Consider the following 19,363-nt stretch of genomic DNA (forward strand, 5'->3'; position numbering starts at 1 on the left):
TAAGCAGGTTCCATGCCTAGCACGGACTAGGGGCCCAATCTTAGAACCCTTAGATCATGACCTGAGCCAGAATCAAGAGTCGGACCCTTAACCAGTTGAGCCACCCAGGTGCCCCTTTCCTTCCCTTTTTAAGGCTGAATAATATTTTATTGTATGTATATATTACATTTTGCTTATCCATTCATCCACTGATGGACACTTGGGTAGTTTCCATGTTTTAGCTATTGTGAATAATGCTGCTGTGAACATGTGTGTACAAATAGGTTTTCAAGACCTGCTTTCAATTCTCTTTGGTATATTCCCAGAAGTAAAATTGTTGGGTTATATGGTAATTGTATTTAACAAGTTTTGTGGAAGGAAATGTTTTACTGTTTCACACAGCAACTGTACCATTTTTCATGCCCACCAACAGTTGCAGGGTCTAATTCTCCACAGCCTCGTCAGCACTTCTTTGCTGCTTTTTTGGTGGTAGCCATCCTTATCTTTTATTTTTTTTAATTTTTTTAAAAGCTTTTATTTAAATTCCAGTTACCATACAGTGTAATGTTAGTTTCAGGTGTACAATATAGTGATTTGACAGTTCCATACATCACCTGGTGCTCATCACAAGTGCACTCCTTAATCCTCATCACCTATGTAACCTGTCCCCCCAACCCCCACCTCCTTTCTGATAACCATCGGTTTATTTTTTTTAAATCTTTTAAATGTTTATTTTTTGAGACAGAGAGTCGGGGGAGGGGCAGAGAGGCCAACAGAGGATCTGAAGCAGCCTCTGCTGACAACACAGAGCCCTATGCGGGGCTCGAACTCAAGAAACACAGGATCATGACCTGAGCTGAAGTCGGACACTTAACCAACTTGAGCCACCCAGGCACCCCAAGTTTGTTTTCTATAGCTGAGAGTCTGTTTCTTGGTTTGCCTCTTTTTTTTTCCCCCTTTGCTCTTTTGTTTCCTAAATTCCATATATGAGTGAAATCATATGGTATTTGTCTTCATCTGACTGACTTCACTTAGCATAAATACTCTCTAGTGCCATCCATGTTGTTGGAAATGGGCAAGATTTCATTCCCTTTTTTTTAAACTTTTTTTTTTTTTTTTAAATTATTGAGAGAGTATGAGCATGGGAGTGGCAGAGAGAGGGGGAGACAAAGAATCTGAAGCAGGCTCCAGGCTCGGAGCTGTCAGCACAGAGCCCGACACGGGGCTTGAACTCCCAAACTGCTAGATCATGACCTGAGCTGAATTCAGATGCTCAACTGACTGAGCCACCTAGGTGCCTTATGGATTTCATTCTTTTTTTATGACTAATATTAAACACACACACTTAGTTTCTTTGTGCCTCTCTCCCTCCCCCTCCCCCTCCCCCTCCCCCCAGTTCATCAATCTATGGTTACTTGGGCTGTTTCCATAATTTGGCTAATGTAGATAATGCTGCTGTAAACATAGGGGTGCATGTATCCCTTTGAGTTAATATTTTTATATTCTTTGGGTAAATACCTAGTGTGATTATCTTTAAAAAATTTTTTTAATGTTTATTTATTTTTGAGACAGTGCTAGGAGACAGAGTGCAAGCGGCGGAGGGGCAGACAGAGGGAGACATAGAATTTGAAGTAGGCTTCAGCACAGAGCCCGATGCGGGGCTTGAACTCAAGAACTGAGGGATCATGACCTCAGACCTTTAACCGACTGAGCTACCCAGGCGTCCCAGTGTGACTATTTTTTAAATAAAGGACAGAGCTAGGATTTTTCTTTCACTATCCTCTTAAATGCGCCCTAGGAGCTCTTGACTGGGAAAAGTGGCATTTTTTTTTTTTTAACCCTTTTTTATAGATTGCATTGATGGATTTATTTCCCACCCACCCTTGTTTTTTACACCAACCAGTCACTTTTCCATTTAAAACATGTTATAATCCTACTTATTCTGTTTGTCTTCTCTTGATGATAAGTAGTGGAGCTTCTAGACCAGGTTCTCACAATATCCCTAAATGCTTTGACTCTTGTAATGTGAAATGGTGTTGGTTCTCCTTTGGTCATTTCGTGTACAGGATTCAAGATAGGATCCCTGAAGATACCATAGTCTTGTTAGTTGGGAATATTATTTGAATGTATAGGCACGTTACCAAAGTGAGATAACATAAGACACTATACTAAATTTCCCTTTATATATTTAAAGAACAGACCTCAGATTTTCAGGATGATGATACCTTGGGTCTCAGGGACCTCTTTAGGGACAGATATAAGTAAGTTTTCTACCAAATAATACTGCTGACAGATGATTACAGAATCTTTGGTCCTATCTAGAAGGAATCCTTAAAGATTTCATTTACCTCTGACATAGTCAAGCCCACCAGAGCCTATTTCTGTCTTTGTATTTAATATAGTTTGTCTTGGGGCGCCTGGGTGGCACAGTCGGTTAAGCGTCCGACTTCAGCCAGGTCACGATCTCGCGGTCTGTGAGTTCGAGCCCCGCGTCGGGCTCTGGGCTGATGGCCCGGAGCCTGGAGCCTGTTTCGATTCTGTGTCTCCCTCTCTCTCTGCCCCTCCCCCGTTCATGCTCTGTCTCTCTCTGTCCCAAAAATAAATAATATAGTTTGTCTTACTGTCTTTATTCTTTCATCACATGTTTGTGTTCCTTTTGTGGCATTAGATACTATGCTCTTCTGGAAATACATAGATAAAAACACATTTCTTGACCTTTTAGGAAAGTAATTTTTTAAAAAATTACTTCTTAAGTGTTTATTTTTGAGAGAGTGTGAGCAGGAGAGGTGCAGAGGGCGGTGGGGTAAGTGGGCTCTACACTGACAGGAGAGCCCGATGTGGGGCTCGAACTCATGAACTGTCAGGTCATGGCCTGAGCTGAAGTTGAACTCTGTGCTTAATCAGCTGAGCCACCCAGGCACCCCAGGAAGGGAATTTTCTAAATTATTGATTGACTGGAAGGTTATATTTGATGGGGAGAAAAAACACTGATCTTCAGAGAAATGTGTACATGGATTGGGAAGCACAGGAAGGCTTTATAGAATGAGATGTTTGAGTTTGATTCAGAGTGATGAATAATTTCCTAGGCAAAGAAGAACAGTCATGGGCCAACTGATCGACCTTTACGTAAAGCAAACCCAGTACCTCTCCAGAACCTTGAGTGACAGAAACTTTGTAAGGCAGTGTCTGATGCTATTATGGCCTTTTTCTTTTCTTGGGATGATTACTTTCAGTGTTCTTGGACTTAAGAATTTCTTGTTTCTATGAGCATTTAACTTGGAAAGTTCGTTGAATGTGGTGTTTGAGAGTTTAGGCACTTAAGTTAAATTGTCTGGTTTTGAATTATTAAAAAAAATTTTTTTTAGACAGAGCACAAGTGGGGGAGGGGCAGAGAGAGAAGGAGACCCAGAATCCTAAGCAGGCTCCAGGCTCTGAGCTGTCAGCACAGCCCGACACGGGGTTCTAACCCATGAACTGTGAGATCATTGACCTGAGCCCAAGTCAGTTGCTTAAGTGACTAAGCCACCCAGGCGCCCCTGTTTTTGTGTTTTAAAGTCAGGATTATGTTTTGTAACCACTGGCAAGTATTTTTTCCATATTGGGAATAATTATGGTTATGACCCTGTATGCTTCAGTACAAGGTACATTAATTCTGTCAGCTAGTACAGTGCCTGCTCATTTTTCCATGACGGATGCTGAACAGTTTGCTTCTCTTCTGACCCTGGATCTCATTAGGAACTGTAGAATTAGGCATTGTGGTAATTTTTAGTCAGTTTAATAGGTGGAAACATGCCCCCTTGTAGATTTGTACTTTGTCTTTATAAGATTACAGGGCTATTGAATCTCAGCAGAAACTTGCTTTACCAGCTGTTGGGGACATCTTGGGATAATCATGTTTACTGGGACGTTGATGTAGAAATCTTAGTGGCATGGGAGTTATTCTGCTAGGCATGGGCATTAAGCTTTTTGGAGATAGTGTTCTGGAGGGTTAACTTGGTGGAAAAGGATGTGCTTTAAGCAAGAATAAGCCAAATTTTAATGTATTAAGCTTGTGTCTCTTGTCACTGCATCTATTTATTGCATCTGTTCTTACTTCAATTAAAAAAAAAAAAAAGAAAAAGACCGGGTTGGGGGGTGGGGAGGAAAAGACCAAAGGATCCCCATCCAGATGAATTCAAATAAATATTCAAATCTGAGGTAGTATGATTAAATGAAAGTACAGCTCTGGAGTCAGATTGCCTGGGTTTATAATCTACTGACTTTGTGATTTCGATCAAGTTTAACTTCCCTGTTCTTCAATTTCCTTATAAAATGGGGATAATACTGCTACCTACTTCAAAGGCTTGTTGAGAAGATTAAATGCATTAATACCTGCAAAGCATTTGGAACAGTGCCTGGCATGAGGTGTTTTATTTGTGAATGGTTTATTGAATGAATATATTTACACAAATACTTCAAAGAGCAAAACTAAGAAATAAAGCTAAATTAAAGTCAGGGTGAAAAATAGGGAACTTCTTTTGGCAGGATAGTCCCATAACAAATACAGGCAAGCTGGTTTAAAGTAATTGATGTCTAACTAGGCTATTACTACACAGTAAGGGGAAATGGCCTGGAACCAAACAGGCTTTTTTTTTTTTAACTTTATAAATTATTATTACTATTTTTGAGAGAAAAAGGGCACAAATGATCGAGGGGCAGAGAGAGAGACAGACAGACAGAAGCAGGGCTCAAGTTCACCCAAAGCGGAACTCGAACTCACGAACTGTGAGATCATGACCTGAGACAAAGTCAGATGCTTTAACTGACTAAGCCACCCAGGTGCCCCCAAACAGGCATTTATTAGTATGTTTGATTATTGTGCCCTTTCTGTTGCTAGTATTCTAAATTTCAGTTTCTTTGATGATTTTCAGTCAGCTACCTATTGTCCCCAAGCTACTTGGAAGTCTCCCAAATTTTGTCCAGAGTTTTTGTACCAAATTGCCTCTGCATCCACATGTAGTCTTTGACAGTGACACTCTATTCACTGGTTCATAAGTTTTGATCATACCTGCTGCAAACAGATTTGACAGCCATCCCCCATCCCAGAAGTGCTTAGATCACATTGAGAAAATAGTTATTGCAGAGAAGACTTTGTGAAATACTAGTTAAATTGAGCATTTTATGTGAATATAATTGCGCTAATCCTGCTGATGGTGGTTTCGAAGGTGTGGCCAGTTTTGGATAAATGAGTTTTCACGTAAAGTTTTGGAGTACTTTATAGGTAGGATCATGTTTCTGTTGCTGGTGTTAAAAGGGTAGGATGACACCAAGGTTTTCATGAGAGCTTCATTATAGTCATAATTTGCAAATTGGTACAAAGCGCTGGTTGTATAGAACACCCAGGGGTAGTAGGAAGTGCTTTTCTGACTCATGGCTACTACTCTCCCTTAATCTACTACCTTCAGGAATGGACAGATTCTGGAAGTTGAGGGGCTAAGAGGGAAGAGTTGGGGTCTTAAAAGTAAATAACATCTGCAACTCCATTGTAAAAAGACAAGCCAATTAAAAGATTGGCAAAGCATCTGAATATTTTCCAGAGAAAGTACGCAGATGGCCAGTAAGCACATGAAAAGATGCTCAACATCATTAGCCATTAAAGAAATAAAAACCTTGATGTGTACGACTTTGCACACACTGAGGTAACTTTTTCTTTTTAAAAGAAACAAATATTAGTGAGAGTATGGAGAAATTAGAATCTTCCTATATTGCCAGTAGGAATGTAAAAATAGTGCAGCCCCTGTGAAAAAGTTTGGCAGTTCCTTCAAAAAGTTACTGTGATGTCCCTGCAGTTCCACTGCTAGGTAATATAGGCAAGAGACCTGAAAGCATACTTCTGCGAATATTCATAGCAGCGTTAGTCATGGTGGCCAAAAAGTGAAAATTCAACTCACGTCCACTAACTAGTAAATGTATAAATAAAATGTGGTCTATCCATATAGTTTGTGAACTATATTGTTAGGTGCTGCATTCTGGGTGAACCCTGAGACATGCTAATTGAAAGAAGCCAGTTACAAAGACAACATATTAGAAGCATACTTGGAGATATTGTTGATTTAGTTCCAGACTGCTGCAGTAAAGCGAACATCCCAATGAAGCGAATATCCTAATCAAGTCAGATGAATTTTTTGGTTTGCTAGTGCATATAAAAGTTATTTTTACAATATGCTGTAGTCCTTAAGTATGCAGTAGCATTATGTCAAAAAAAATTACATACCTTAGTTAAAAATACTTTACTGCTAAAAAATGCTGTGTCTGAACTTTTAGTGAGTCCTCTTTTTGGTGCTGGAATGTCTTGCCTTGTTGATGGCTGCTAACGGATCAGGGTGGTGGTTGCTGAAGGTAGGGACGGTTGTGGCAGTGTCTTAAAAAAGACAACAGTGAGGCTTTCTGCATTCATTGATTTCCTTTCAGGAACATGGGATGCTGTTTGATAGCATTTTGCCCATGGTAGAATGTCTTTCAAAATTGGGAGTCAACGTCTAACCCTAACCCTAACCCTAACCCTAACCCTAACCCTAACCCTAACCCTAACCCTAACCCTGCTAATGCTTTATCAACTAAGTCTAAGTACTATTTTAAATGCTTTAATGTCATTTCAGAAGTCTTTTTTCCAATTAAAATTTTTTTCTTAAATTTACATCCAAGTTAGTTAGCATATAGTACAATACTGATTGCAGGAGTCAAATCCAGTGATTCATCCTCTTCATATAATACCCAGTGCTCATCCCAACAAGTGTCATGCTTAATGCCCCTTGCCCATTTAGCCCATACCCCCACCCACAACCCCTTCAGCAACCCTGTTCTCTATATTTAAGAGTATGTTATGTTTTGTCCCCCTCTCTGTTTTTATGGTTTTTTACTTCCTTTCCATTATGTTCATCTGTTTTGTGTCTTAAATTCCAGATATGAGTGAAGTCCTATTTGTCTTTCTCTAATTTTGCTTAGCACGATACACTCTAGTTCCATACATATTGTTTGAAATGGCAAGGTTTCATTCTTTTTGATTGCTGAGTAATAATACTCCATTGTGTGTGTGTGTATATCTCACATCTTTATCCATTCATCTGTCGATGGACATTTGGGCTCTTTCCATACTTTGGCTGTTGTGGATAACGCTGTTATAAACATTGGGGGGGTGCATGTGCCCCTTTGAAACAGCATGCCTGTATCCTTTGGATAAATACGTAGTAGTGCAGTTGCTGGGTTGTAAGGTAGTTCTGTTTTTAAATATTTTGAGGAAACTCCATACCGTTTTCCAGAGTGGCTGCACCAGTTTGCATCCTACTAACAGTGAAAAAGGGTGCTTTTTTTTCCACATCCTTGCCAACATCTGTTGTTGTCTGAGTTGTTAATTTGTAGCCATTCTGACAGGTGAGGTGGTCTCTCATTGTGGTTTTGATTTGTATTTCCTTGATGATAAGTGATGTTGAGTATGTTTTCATGTGTCTGTTAGCCATCTGGATGTCTTCTTTGGGAGAAGTGTCTATTCATGTCTTTTGCCCATTTCTTCACTGGATTATTTGGTTTCTGGGTGTTGATTTTGATAAGTTCTTTATAGATTTTGGATTCATTTCAGCAGTCTTAACCAGAAGTAAATTCCATCTCAAAAAACCATTTTCTGGGGCGCCTGGGTGGCGCAGTCGGTTAAGCGTCCGACTTCAGCCAGGTCACGATCTCGCGGTCCGTGGGTTCGAGCCCCGCGTCAGGCTCTGGGCTGATGGCTCAGAGCCTGGAGCCTGTTTCCGATTCTGTGTCTCCCTCTCTCTCTGCCCCTCCCCCGTTCATGCTCTGTCTCTCTCTGTCCCAAAAAAATAAATAAAAGTTGAAAAAAAAATTAAAAAAAAAAAAAAACCATTTTCTGGGGTGCCTGGGTGGCTCAGCCGGTAGAGTGTCCAACTTTGGCTCAGGTCATGGTCTTGCAGTTCGTGTGTTTGAGCCCCGTATCAGGCTTGCGTTGGATTCTCTGTCCCCCTCCCTGCCCTTCCTCCACTCACACTCTCGCAAAGATAAATGAACATTAAAAAAAATAAACCATTTTCTTTGCTCCATTCATAAGAAGCAACCTAACTCCCTTATTTGTTAGTTTTATCATGAGATTGCAGCAGTTGAGATTGCAGCAGTTGAGTCAACCTTCAGGCCTACTTTGTTATTTTATTATTTTAGTTTATTTATTTATTTTGAGAGAGGGAGAGAGCATGCATGTGAGGGAGGGACAGAGAGAGAGAATCCCAAACAGGCTCTGTACTGTCAGTTCAGAGCCTGATGCGGGGCTTGATCTCATGAACTGTGAGATCATGACCTGAACAGAAATCAAGAGAAATGAAGAGTTGGGCCTTTAACTGACTGAGCCACCCAGGAGCCCCTGTTATGTTATTTATTTTTTTTATTGGCTCTTAGAGTTTACACACAATGTTACATTAATTGCAGGTTTACAGCAGTGATTGAGCAACTGTATGGATTATACAATGCTCACCACAAGTGTAGCTACTTCTGTCACTATACAGCATTATCACAACACCACTGACTGTATTCCCTGTGCTGTACCTTTCATCCCTCTGACTTACTCGTTCCATAACTGGAAGCCCATACCTCCCACTCTCCTTCACACTTTTGTCCATCCCCTACCTCCCTTTCCTCTGGCAGCTACCAGTTCTCTGCACTTAGGGGTCTGTTCCTGCTTTTTTGTTTGTTCTTTTATTTTGTTCTTTAGATTTCATATATAGGTGAAATAATGGTATTTGTCTTTCTCTGTCTTATTTCACTTGGCAGAATATCTTCTGTGTCCGTCCATATTATTGCAAATGACAAGAGGTCATTCCTTTTCGTGGCTGAGTAGTATTCCATGGAATGTATGTGTACACACTATATCTTTATCCATTCATCTCTTGATCGACACTTAGATTGCTTCCATATCTTCGTTATTGTAAATAATACTGTGATAAGTGGAGATGCATATATCTTTTCAAATTAGTGTTTTTATTTTCATTGAGTTAAATACTCAGTAGTGGAATTACTGGATCATATGGTATTTCTATTTTTAATTAAAAAAATTTTTTTATGTTTATTTTTTTATTTTTGAGAGAGAGAGAGACGGAGCATGAGTGGGAGAAGAGCAGAGAGAGACAGACAGACAGACAGAATCTGAAGCAGGCTCCAGGCTCTGTCAGCACAGAGCCCGACGTGGGGCTTGAACCCACGAACTGTGCGATCATGACCTGAGCTGAAGTTGGACGCTCAACCGACAGAGCCACCCAGGCGCCCTGTCTATTTTTAATTTTTTGAGGAATCTCCATACTGTTTTCTACAGTGGCTGCACGAATTTACATTCCCACCAGTAGTGCATTAGGGTTCCCTTCTGTCCACATGTTCACCAACACTTATTTTTTGTCTTTTTGACAGTAGCCATTCTGACAGGTGATATCTCATTTTGGTTTTAAGTCCACTTTTTTTAAAGTTTATTTACGTAATGTCCACCCAACATGGGTCTAGAACTCATGATCCCAAGATCAAGAGTGGCATGCTGTACTGATTGAGCCAGCCAGGCACCCCTGAAATGTATTTCTTTTTTTTTTTCTTTCTGAAATGTATTTGTTAATAATAGTGAAAGTTGAAATTATCCTTGATTCTTGGGATGCAGAATTGATATTGTGTTAGCAGGCATGTGAAAACCTTAATCTTGTCCATCTCCATCAGAGCTCTAGGGTGACCAGGTCCATTGTCATTGAGCAGTAATATTTTGAAAAGGAATCTTTTTTCCTGAGCAGTAGGTCTCAATAGTAGGCTAAAAATAGTGAACTGTGTTGTAAACAGATGTGCTGTCATCAGGCTTTTGTTCCCTTATACTGTACAGGCAGAGTAGATTCAGCGTAATTTTTTTTGAAGATTATATTTTTAGTAATCTCTACAACCAGTGAGGGGCTTGAACTCACAACCCTGAGATCAAGAGTTGCATGCTGTACCGACTATGCTCGCCAGGCACCCAAATTTAGCATAATTCTTAAGGGCTGAGGATTTTCAGACTCGTCAGTGAACATTGGCTTCAACTTAAAATCACCAGCTGCTTTAGCCCTACCTAACATGAGAGTCACCCTATCCTTTGAAATTTTGAAACCAGGCATTGACTTCTCTTTAGCTGGGAAAATCTTAGATGGCCTCTAATAATATAAAGCTGTTTTATCAACACTGAAAATCTGTTGAGTGTGTAGCCACCTTCATTAATTATGTTAGCTAGATCTTCTGGATAACTTGTTGTAGCTTGTACCACAGCACTTGCTGCTTCACCTTGTTGTGGAGAGGACTTTCTTCCCTTAAGCCTCATGAACCAACCTTTGCTGGCCTGACTTTTCTTCTGTAGTTTCCTCCCCTCTCTCAGCCTTCATATAATAGAAGAAAGTTAGGGCCTTGATCTGGATTAGGTTTTGGCTTAAGGGAATGTTGTGGCTAGTTTGATCTTCTATCCAGACCACTAAAACTTCTCTGTTTTGCTTTCTTATTATTCATGTGTTAACTGGAGTAGTGCTTTTCATTTCAACTTCAAGAACTTTTCCTTTGCATTCACAGTTTGGCAAATTGTTTGGCATAAGAGGCCTAGCTTTTGGCCTGCCTCAACTTTCACCATACCTTCCTTACTAAACTTAATCATTGCTAGCTTTTGATTTACAGTGAGAGTTGTGTGACTTCCTTTCACTTGAACACTTAGGGACCATTTTAGGGTTATTAACTGGCCTAATTTCAATATTGTAGTGTCTCAGAGAATAGAGAGGCTTGAGGAGAGAGGGAGAGATAGTGGAGTGTGGGGTGACAGGACATGGTACTGAAGATGAATAGCAGGTTGGTGGGACAGAACACATCATTTATTGTTTGCCATTTTACACGGGTGCGGTTTGTGGTGCCCCCAAACAGTTGTAACATCAAAGATCACTGATTATAGATCGCCATAACAAATGTAATAATAATGAAAAATCAGCTTGAAATATTACGAGAATTATTGAAGTGTGACACAGAAACATGAGATGAACTGATGCTGTTGGAAATATGGTGCTGAGGACTTGCTTAGTACAAAGTTGCTACAAATCTTCAATTTGTAAACAATGCAGTTGTAAAACAAGGTATGCCTACATAACATGGTTGCATTTATATGGAATGTCCGGAATGGTAAATCCGTAGAGATGGAAAGGAGATTGGTGGTTACTTAGGGTTGAGAGAATTGGGGTATATGTGGGGAGTGATGGCTAATGGGTATGGAGTGTTTCTTTTTCAGGTGAGATGAAACTGTTCTAAAACTGATTGTGGGCATCGTTGCACCACTTTGTGAATATACTAAAAACCACTACATTGTACGTTTTATTTATTTTTAAAAATTTTATTTTTTAAAAATTTACATCCAAATTAGTTAGCATATAGTGCAGCAATGATTCCAGGAGTAGATTCCTTAGTGCCCCTTCCCCATTTTAGCCCATCCCTCCTCCCACACCCCCTCTAGTAACCCTCTGTTTGTTCTCCATATTTATGAGTCTCTTATGTTTTGGTCTCCTCCCTGTTCTTATATTTTTGTTTTCCTTCCCTTATGTTCATCTGTTTTGAAGATTAAAAGTCCTCATATGGGTGAAGTCATAATATTTGTCTTTCTCTGACTAATTTCACTTAGCCTAATACTTCCAGTTCCATCCACGTAGTTGCAGATGGTAAGATTGCATTCTTTTTGATTGCCGAGTAATACTCCATTGTGTGTGTGTATATGTATGTATGTATGTGTATGTATATATATATACCACATCTTCTTTATCCATTCATCCACTGGTGGACATTTGGGCTCTTTCCATACTTTGGCTGTTGTTGATGGTGCTGCTATAAACATTGGGGTGCCTGTGTCCCTTCGAAACAGCACACCTGTATTCCTTGGATAAATACCTAGTAGCGCAATTGCTGGGTCGTAGGGTAGTTATATTTTTAGTTTTTTGAGGCACCTTCATACCGTTTTCCAGAGTGGCTGCACCAGCTTGCATTCCCATACATTGTACATTTTAAATGAGTGAATCATATAGGTGAAGATCAGTGAAGCTGTTGTTTAATAAAACTGGGTAACTGCTGCTTCTGTAGTTGTACCATAGTCTTTTGTGCATAGTTTGTGGCTTTCTAAAATGAAAGGAGTGATATACTTAATTGAATCGGATTGTAGACTGTCATTGAGTCCTTTAATTCCATTTCCCTAGGGCCCTTGGGTGGCTCAGTTGGTTGAATGTTGGACTTTTGATTTTGGCTCAGGTTGTGATCAAGCTCTGCAACGGGCTCCATGCTGAGCCTTGATCCTGCTTGGGATTCTCTCTCTCCCCCTCTGCCTCTCTCCACTGTTCACGTTCTCCCTTTCTCTCAAAAAATTTTTAAAAATTTTTAAAAATATATTTCCCTCTTCTTACTGTAAAAATATTGTTAAAATGTTGAAAATTTTAAAGCATAGAAAGTGAAGGAAATGCAAATTATCTGGAATAGTACTCAGACCTATCATTGTTAAATTTTTGGTGGTATTTTGTGTATAGTTTTTCCATATAGTTGCAAAGTCATACAATTTAAAAGAATTGTCTTTTGGTGTGGCTAGATTAATTTTTAAATTGCTTTGTTGGGGCCAATATAGAAAACTAATTACTGATTCACTTCTGAGGAATGTTTAATTTGTTAGTTTTTTGAAAATAAACTTGTATGGAAGTGATCTTGAAATTACCCTCTGACCCCACTGGCCCTAAATTTAGCCTTTTTTTTTTTTTTTCTAAATGTATGTTTATTTTTCAGAGAGAGAGAGAGGGAGAGAGAGAGAGAGAGAGAACGCGCGCGCGCGCATGAGCAGGGGAGGGGCAGAGAAAGAGGGAGACACAGAAATGGAAAACAGGCTCCAGGCTCTGAGCTGTCAGCACAGAGCCCAACGCTGTAACTCACAGACCGGAAGATCATGACCTGAGCCGAAGTCAGACGCTCAACTGACTGAGCCACCCAGGCGCCCCACCCCCCTTTTTTTAATGACTGTAGTTAAATTTTTTTTTTCAATGTTTATTTATTTTGGGACAGAGAGAGACAGAGCATGAACGGGGGAGGGGCAGAGAGAGAGGGAGACACAGAATCGGAAACAGGCTCTAGGCTCTGAGCCGTCAGCACAGAGCCCGACGCGGGGCTCGAACTCACGGACCGTGAGATCGTGACCTGGCTGAAGTCGGACGCTTAACCGACTGTGCCACCCAGGCGCCCCTAATGACTGTAGTTAAAAAAAAAAAAAGTTCTGGGGCACTTGGCTGGCTCAGTCCTTACAGCATGTGACTCTTGATCTCAAGGTGGTGAGTTCAAGCCCTGTGTTGGGCATGGAGCCTACTGAATTAAAAAAAAATGAATGCTTTCAGGCTTCCACAAATGAATTAATGGTTTTATTACTGTACTCCCTACTATTTCTTTAATGCTTCAGAATTACATTAAAAAGTTATTTAAAGTATAATTTATATATGATAAAATATACCCCTTTTACATATACAGTTGACTCTTGAACAACATGGGCTTGAACTGAGCAGGTCTACTTACATGTGGATTTTTTTTTTCAATGAACCAGTACAGTACTGTGAATGTATTTTCTCTTATGGAATTTTCTTTATAACTTTTTCTCTAGCTTACTTTATTGTGGAATGCAGTATATAATAGATATAGCATACAGAAATATGTGTTAATTATCAGCAAGGCTTTTGGTCAGCATTCGGCTATTAGTAAAGGTTTTGGGGAACTACAAGGTATACTTGGATTTCTGACTGTGCTTGGTGCCCTACTCTTGTGTGATGCAAGGGTTTATATTGTACAATTTAGTGTTTAGATAAGTGTAACCACCACAGTGGAGCAATTTTCTTACTCCCCAAATTTCCTTTACACACAAGCCCGTCACTTCACCCCTATACCTTGGTATAACCACTTATTTGTTGTCTTTATAGTTTTGCAATTTCTGTGACTTGGCTTGAGTGAATTATATAGTCTTCTTTGGTCTGGCTTTTTTCAGTTAGAATGATTTTGTAATTCATCTATCTTGTGACTTTTTGTTTTAAAATTTTTGTGCGGGTCGGGGAGAAGGAAGTGCATGTGTCCACATACGTGTGCGAGCAAGGAATGGGTAGAGGGAGAGAGAGAACCCCATGCAGGCTTCTTGTCGTCCCAAGAACTGTGAGGTCATGACCCAAGCCGAAATTAACAGACTTAAAAGGCTGAGCCACCCCCAGGCGCCCCCTACATCTTGTTATTTGTATCCGTAGTTTATTTTTTTATTCTTGAGTAGTACTCCATTGTATACTTAGACTTTTGGGTTGTTTTCACCTTAGCGTTTTGAATAAAGTTGCCGTGGCCATTTATTTGTGTGAAGGTCCTTGTTAAGATACATTTTAATTTCTTTTGGGAAATCTCTAGTGGAATTACTGAGTCTTAATAGGGTTTTCTAACTATAAGAACTACCAAACTTTTCAAAGACCTTACTATCTTAATGTTTCTATTAATTTTCTGGTACTCCCTAAAGTGTAATTTTTTAAAACTTATTTTCCTGGGACAGCACATAATTTAACTGTTAAGGAGTGTTTCATAAAGTTACTATCTGTATCATATTTTAGAATATGCTTATGCTTAGAGTGTTAATGTATGCTAAGGGTATTTGTTAAAATGTAGATTCTTGGGGTCTTAAGACCAAAGATTCTGAATCAGTAAAGAGCCACATGGTGATATAGCATTTAGTCTTTTCTAAAAGCATAGTTTTAGTAAATATATTTATTGGGTTAGTATTCATTGAGCTGTTTTTGGTTCTTCCTTTGCATTTCTCTGCATTGTTGTTCCCTGTGTTTTTCTTTAAACTTGGGGATCTCCTAAGGTTTATCTGGGCCCCTTTCTTAGCCCGCCACCTAGTGGTAACAAATAGGAACCATCAAAAGTTTTGCTAATGAATGTGTAGGAGGTGGACAATTTCTTTCTAAAGGTGGAAGGATGGAAACATCCAAAATTACGTTTGGTTTGTGTTTGTGATTTAACCAAATGCTCAAATGCGTATGTTTGCTATATGAATGAATATTCTTTTCTCCCATGACATTTTTTGAAATAGAATTTATTTGTAAGAAAAAATATTTTAGAGCCTGTAAATTAAAACAGATTTTCTTAATGCTTATTTTATTTTCGAGAGAGCACGCGCATGAGTGGGGGAGGGGCAGAGAGAGGGAGACATAATCTGAAGCAAGCTTCAGGTTCTGAGTTGTCAGCACAGAGCCCGATGTGGGGCTTGAACCCACAAGCTGTGAGTTCATCGTCTAAGCCAAAGTTGGGGGTTTGACCGACTGAGCCACCCAGGTACCCCTAGAGCCTACAGATTTTTTTTTAAATTTTTTTTCAACGTTTTATTTATTTTTGGGACAGAGAGAGAGCATGAACGGGGGAGGGGCAGAGAGAGAGGGAGACACAGAATCGGAAACAGGCTCCAGGCTCTGAGCCATCAGCCCAGAGCCCGACGCGGGGCTCGAACTCATGGACCGCGAGATCGTGACCTGGCTGAAGTCGGACACTTAACCGACTGCGCCACCCAGGCGCCCCTAGAGCCTACAGATTTTTAATCTTTGTGTTAAACTGCCAGCTCAATTATTTTTACTGGGAAATGGGCAGATGTGCTTTCCTAGTTCCCTTATTTAATGAGACAGATGCTTCTAAGCTGTATTGAATTAGGTGGTGTATGAGGTTTTGATTCCATAGAACTTTTATTACAGATTCTCTTGTTCTAGGCTCTTAGTTTACTTTCTTTTACATGAATTTTGGTTTTTTACTCCTTTCAGGTTTAATGATTGTAGTTATTTTTGTTAAAATTCTTACCTTTTTATACTAGCTTGACAGAAAAAAAGACCTATTGTGAAGGGATTTTGTATCAACAAAACTTACTTTGTAAGGTCTGATTTCACTTTTCCCTTATAGAAATGGTGGAATCGATGAAGAAAGTAGCAGGGATGGATGTGGAGTTGACAGTTGAAGAAAGAAACCTCCTATCTGTTGCATATAAAAATGTGATTGGAGCCAGAAGAGCTTCCTGGAGAATAATCAGCAGCATTGAACAGAAAGAAGAAAACAAGGGAGGAGAAGACAAACTAAAAATGATTCGGGAATATCGGCAAATGGTGAGATTATCATATCCTAGGCTTCTTTAAAGAAAGATGCCTCACGTTTTGGATATTTTATTTTAAAGCTCGGGGCATCTGGGTGACTCAGTCAGTTAAGCGTCCAATGTCATGCTCAGGTCATGATCTCATGGCTTGTGAGTTTGAACCCCACTTCAGACTCTGTGTGCTGACAGCTCAGAACCTGGAGCCTGCTTTGCATTCTGTTTTTCTTGCCCCTCCCCTGCTTGTGCTCTGTCTCAGAAATAAACATTAAAAAATTTAGTAAAATTTTATTTAAGTAGTCTCTAAACCTGGTGTGGGGCTTGAACTCATGATTCTGAGATTGTTACATGCTCTTCCGACTGAGCCAGTCAGGCGTCCCAGGTTTTGAACATTTTATTTTACTATTTTTTTTAAGAATTTTTAAAAAGTTCATTTATCTTGAGAGAGAGCGAGTGAGCATAAAGGCAGGGGAGGAACAGAGAGAGAGAGAATCCCAAGCAGGCTCTGCATTTACAGTGCAGAGCCTGATAATGGGTCGTGAACTCGTGAACGGTGAGATCATCTCCTGAGCCAAAATCAAGAGTTGGACACTTAACTGACTGAGCCACCCAGGTGTCCCTGAACATTTTAAATCACACTGTAGTACACATGTGTAATATAAATTTTATACTTGAATGGATTTGCATATTTTACTTAACCCAGATTATAGGTCATACAGTATTTCAGGACAGAGGTGAAGAAGTTTTCTCTGGAAGCTATAGAAGGTGCTCACTTTTGAGCACCAAGAAGTAGAAACTAATTTAATCTTGTTTTTATTGTAGTTAACTGCAAAATACTTCATTGAGTGACTTGAAAGAACCATCCAGGACAATGTAACAAGTATTTTTGTGCCTCTTATGTGCCGCACAATTTGCTAGGTGCTATGGATGTAAAGATGAGACAAATAACAGGTTACTTTGCATATGGAGGTTCAGTCTAGTCATTGTTTTCTTAATTGAGTAGAAAATGTTAAAGGCATTGGACATTATTTTTTGAAGTTATTGTTTCCGGTATTTTATATATAAATGGAATTTTTCGTACTGTGAGTTTTGGTCAAAAAAGTACCATAGCCGTTGATCTAGGTCAGTGGTTTTCAACCAGAGGTGATTCTACTGCTCAGAGGGCATTTGGCAATTTCTGAAGACATTTTTGGTTGTCACAACTTGGAGGGTGCTATTGGCATCCAGTGGGTAGAGACAAGGATGCTGTTTGCTGAATACCCTGTGCATAGAACAGCCCTGTATAGCAAAGAATGATCTAGTCCAAAATGTCAGGCTACTATTGAGAAAGTGATTCTTGTGGAAGAGAAAGGCATATAAACACATTTTGAGTCCAGTGAGGGAAATTACAGGAACACTCAAAAAGTAGCATGGGGAATGAATTTGGTAGGGAGAGGGAAAAGGGCAACTACATTTATTATCTCCACCTTTGTTGGACGCTGTTCTTGAGTGGGGAGATATTAATACACATAATTGTGCAACATAGGGTATTTATTTAAATTACCCTGTAAAGAATAGGTATCAGTCTACTTTATTTATAGATGGGAAAACTGAGGTTTTGAGTGACTTAAGAGGTGGTAAGCTGATATAGGGGCACGCCTGGGTGGCTCGGTCAGTTAAGCATCTGACTTCGGCCCAGGTCATGATCTCACAGTTCGTGAGTTCGAACCCAGTGTCGGGCTCTGTGCTGACAGCTTGGAGCTTGGGGCCTGCTTCGGGTTCTGTGTCTCCCTCTCTCTGCCCCTCCCCAGCTCATGCTCTCACTTTGTCAAAAATAAATAAACTTAAAATAATTTTTTAAAAAAAGGTGGTAAGCTGATAGTGTGCCCATTAATGTCAAATATATTGGAACAAGAGTATGGGTTGTCAGTAGAAAAGTTTGGTGTCTCAGAGGAACGATGAAATGAGAAAGTTAAAAATGCCTAAGTGGCAGAATTCTGTGCTAAATTGTGGGATTTGGGCTAAGTAGGAAAGGAAGCAGGAAGCAAAGAGAGGGACTGATAAATTGGGGGAAGATGAAAGATTCAAGAGGCTGGAGGTCTTGATGTGTCTCTAATGAGGAATAACAGGAATAAAGAAGCAAGGAAGGAAGTTACAATGTAGTAGTGAAATAGAATTTAAGACTTCTTGGATAGGGGCGCCTGGGTGGCTCAGTCAGTTGAGCGTCCGACTTCGGCTCAGGTCATGATCTCGCAGTCTGTGAGTTCGAGCCCCGCGTCGGGCTCTGTGCTGACAGCTCAGAGCCTGGAGCCTGCTTCGGATTCTGTGTCTCCCTCTGTCTCTGCCCCTCCCCTGCTCATGCTCTGTCTCTCTCTCTGTCAAAAATAAATAAAACGTTAAAAAAAAAAAACAAGACTTCTTGGATAAAGCAGCTCAGAGATGTTGACAAATAGGTCATGGAGTTGAGATCAGGGAACTGTATTGAAAGGAACATGGGTGATAGATAATACCTTGGTGTGATACCAGGAGTTGGAGAGGTAGCCTGTGAATGTGGTTGGAAGGCCTGTAGAGATCCACTGATAACAGATAGTGAAAAATTAGGTCACAGAGGATGAGCTTCCAGAGAGGAGCTGTTTGGAGTAACAGCAGCCAGTCATACTGAGTTAGTGGGGAGCTAAGAGAATTCAGAAATTTTTTCTCTTAGAATAATTGCTACTTGAAAAGCCATGAGGGAGGTAGTTTATTCAGGAAAGAGCTAGTTTAATTTAGGATCTGGATGAGATTATAGGAGAAGAGAGAGTGGGAGGATTCTTTACAATGGAAAGGAGGTTCCAGAGGGCATAAGAAGAACTTGGAAAGGTTCACCAGTGTCACCATGAATTAATAGAAAATAGAGACTAAGATAATATGTATGTTCACTTGGGATATTCATCTTTGGTATGATAAATTGAGATGAGTGGCAATATTTACTTGAGTATACAGAGTTTTAGTGCTATAATTTGGCTGTGGATCTCTTCCACTTACGGCTGTTGAGCACAATAGTGGTTAGGAATGTGAGCACTGGAGGCCAGTTGCCTGGGATTGAATTTTTATTCCATCCCTTATAAACCATGACCTTAGGTTTTCTAGCCTGCCTCTGTTCACATCATAGCTCTGTCTCTTGTTTTAAGGTTTATTTTTGAGAGAGAGACAGACAGCACAGGCAGGGGAAGGGCAGAGAGAAAG

General features: G+C 40.0%; 1 protein-coding gene across 3 annotated transcripts in view; it reads left to right on the top strand.

Moving 5' to 3' along the window:
* Window positions 1-19,363, top strand: part of YWHAE (tyrosine 3-monooxygenase/tryptophan 5-monooxygenase activation protein epsilon) — a 54,565-nt gene that overhangs the window by 25,913 nt on the left and 9,289 nt on the right. For all 3 annotated transcript variants that reach the window (XM_006939989.5, XM_003996422.6, XM_019817370.3), the window contains one exon: window positions 15,976-16,175. In XM_006939989.5, coding sequence (XP_006940051.1) covers window positions 15,976-16,175 — 200 coding nt within the window. The remainder of the gene's footprint in view (window positions 1-15,975; window positions 16,176-19,363) is intronic.

Source organism: Felis catus, chromosome E1, assembly GCF_018350175.1.
Source record: "Felis catus isolate Fca126 chromosome E1, F.catus_Fca126_mat1.0, whole genome shotgun sequence".
NCBI classification, from domain to species: Eukaryota; Metazoa; Chordata; class Mammalia; order Carnivora; family Felidae; genus Felis; species Felis catus.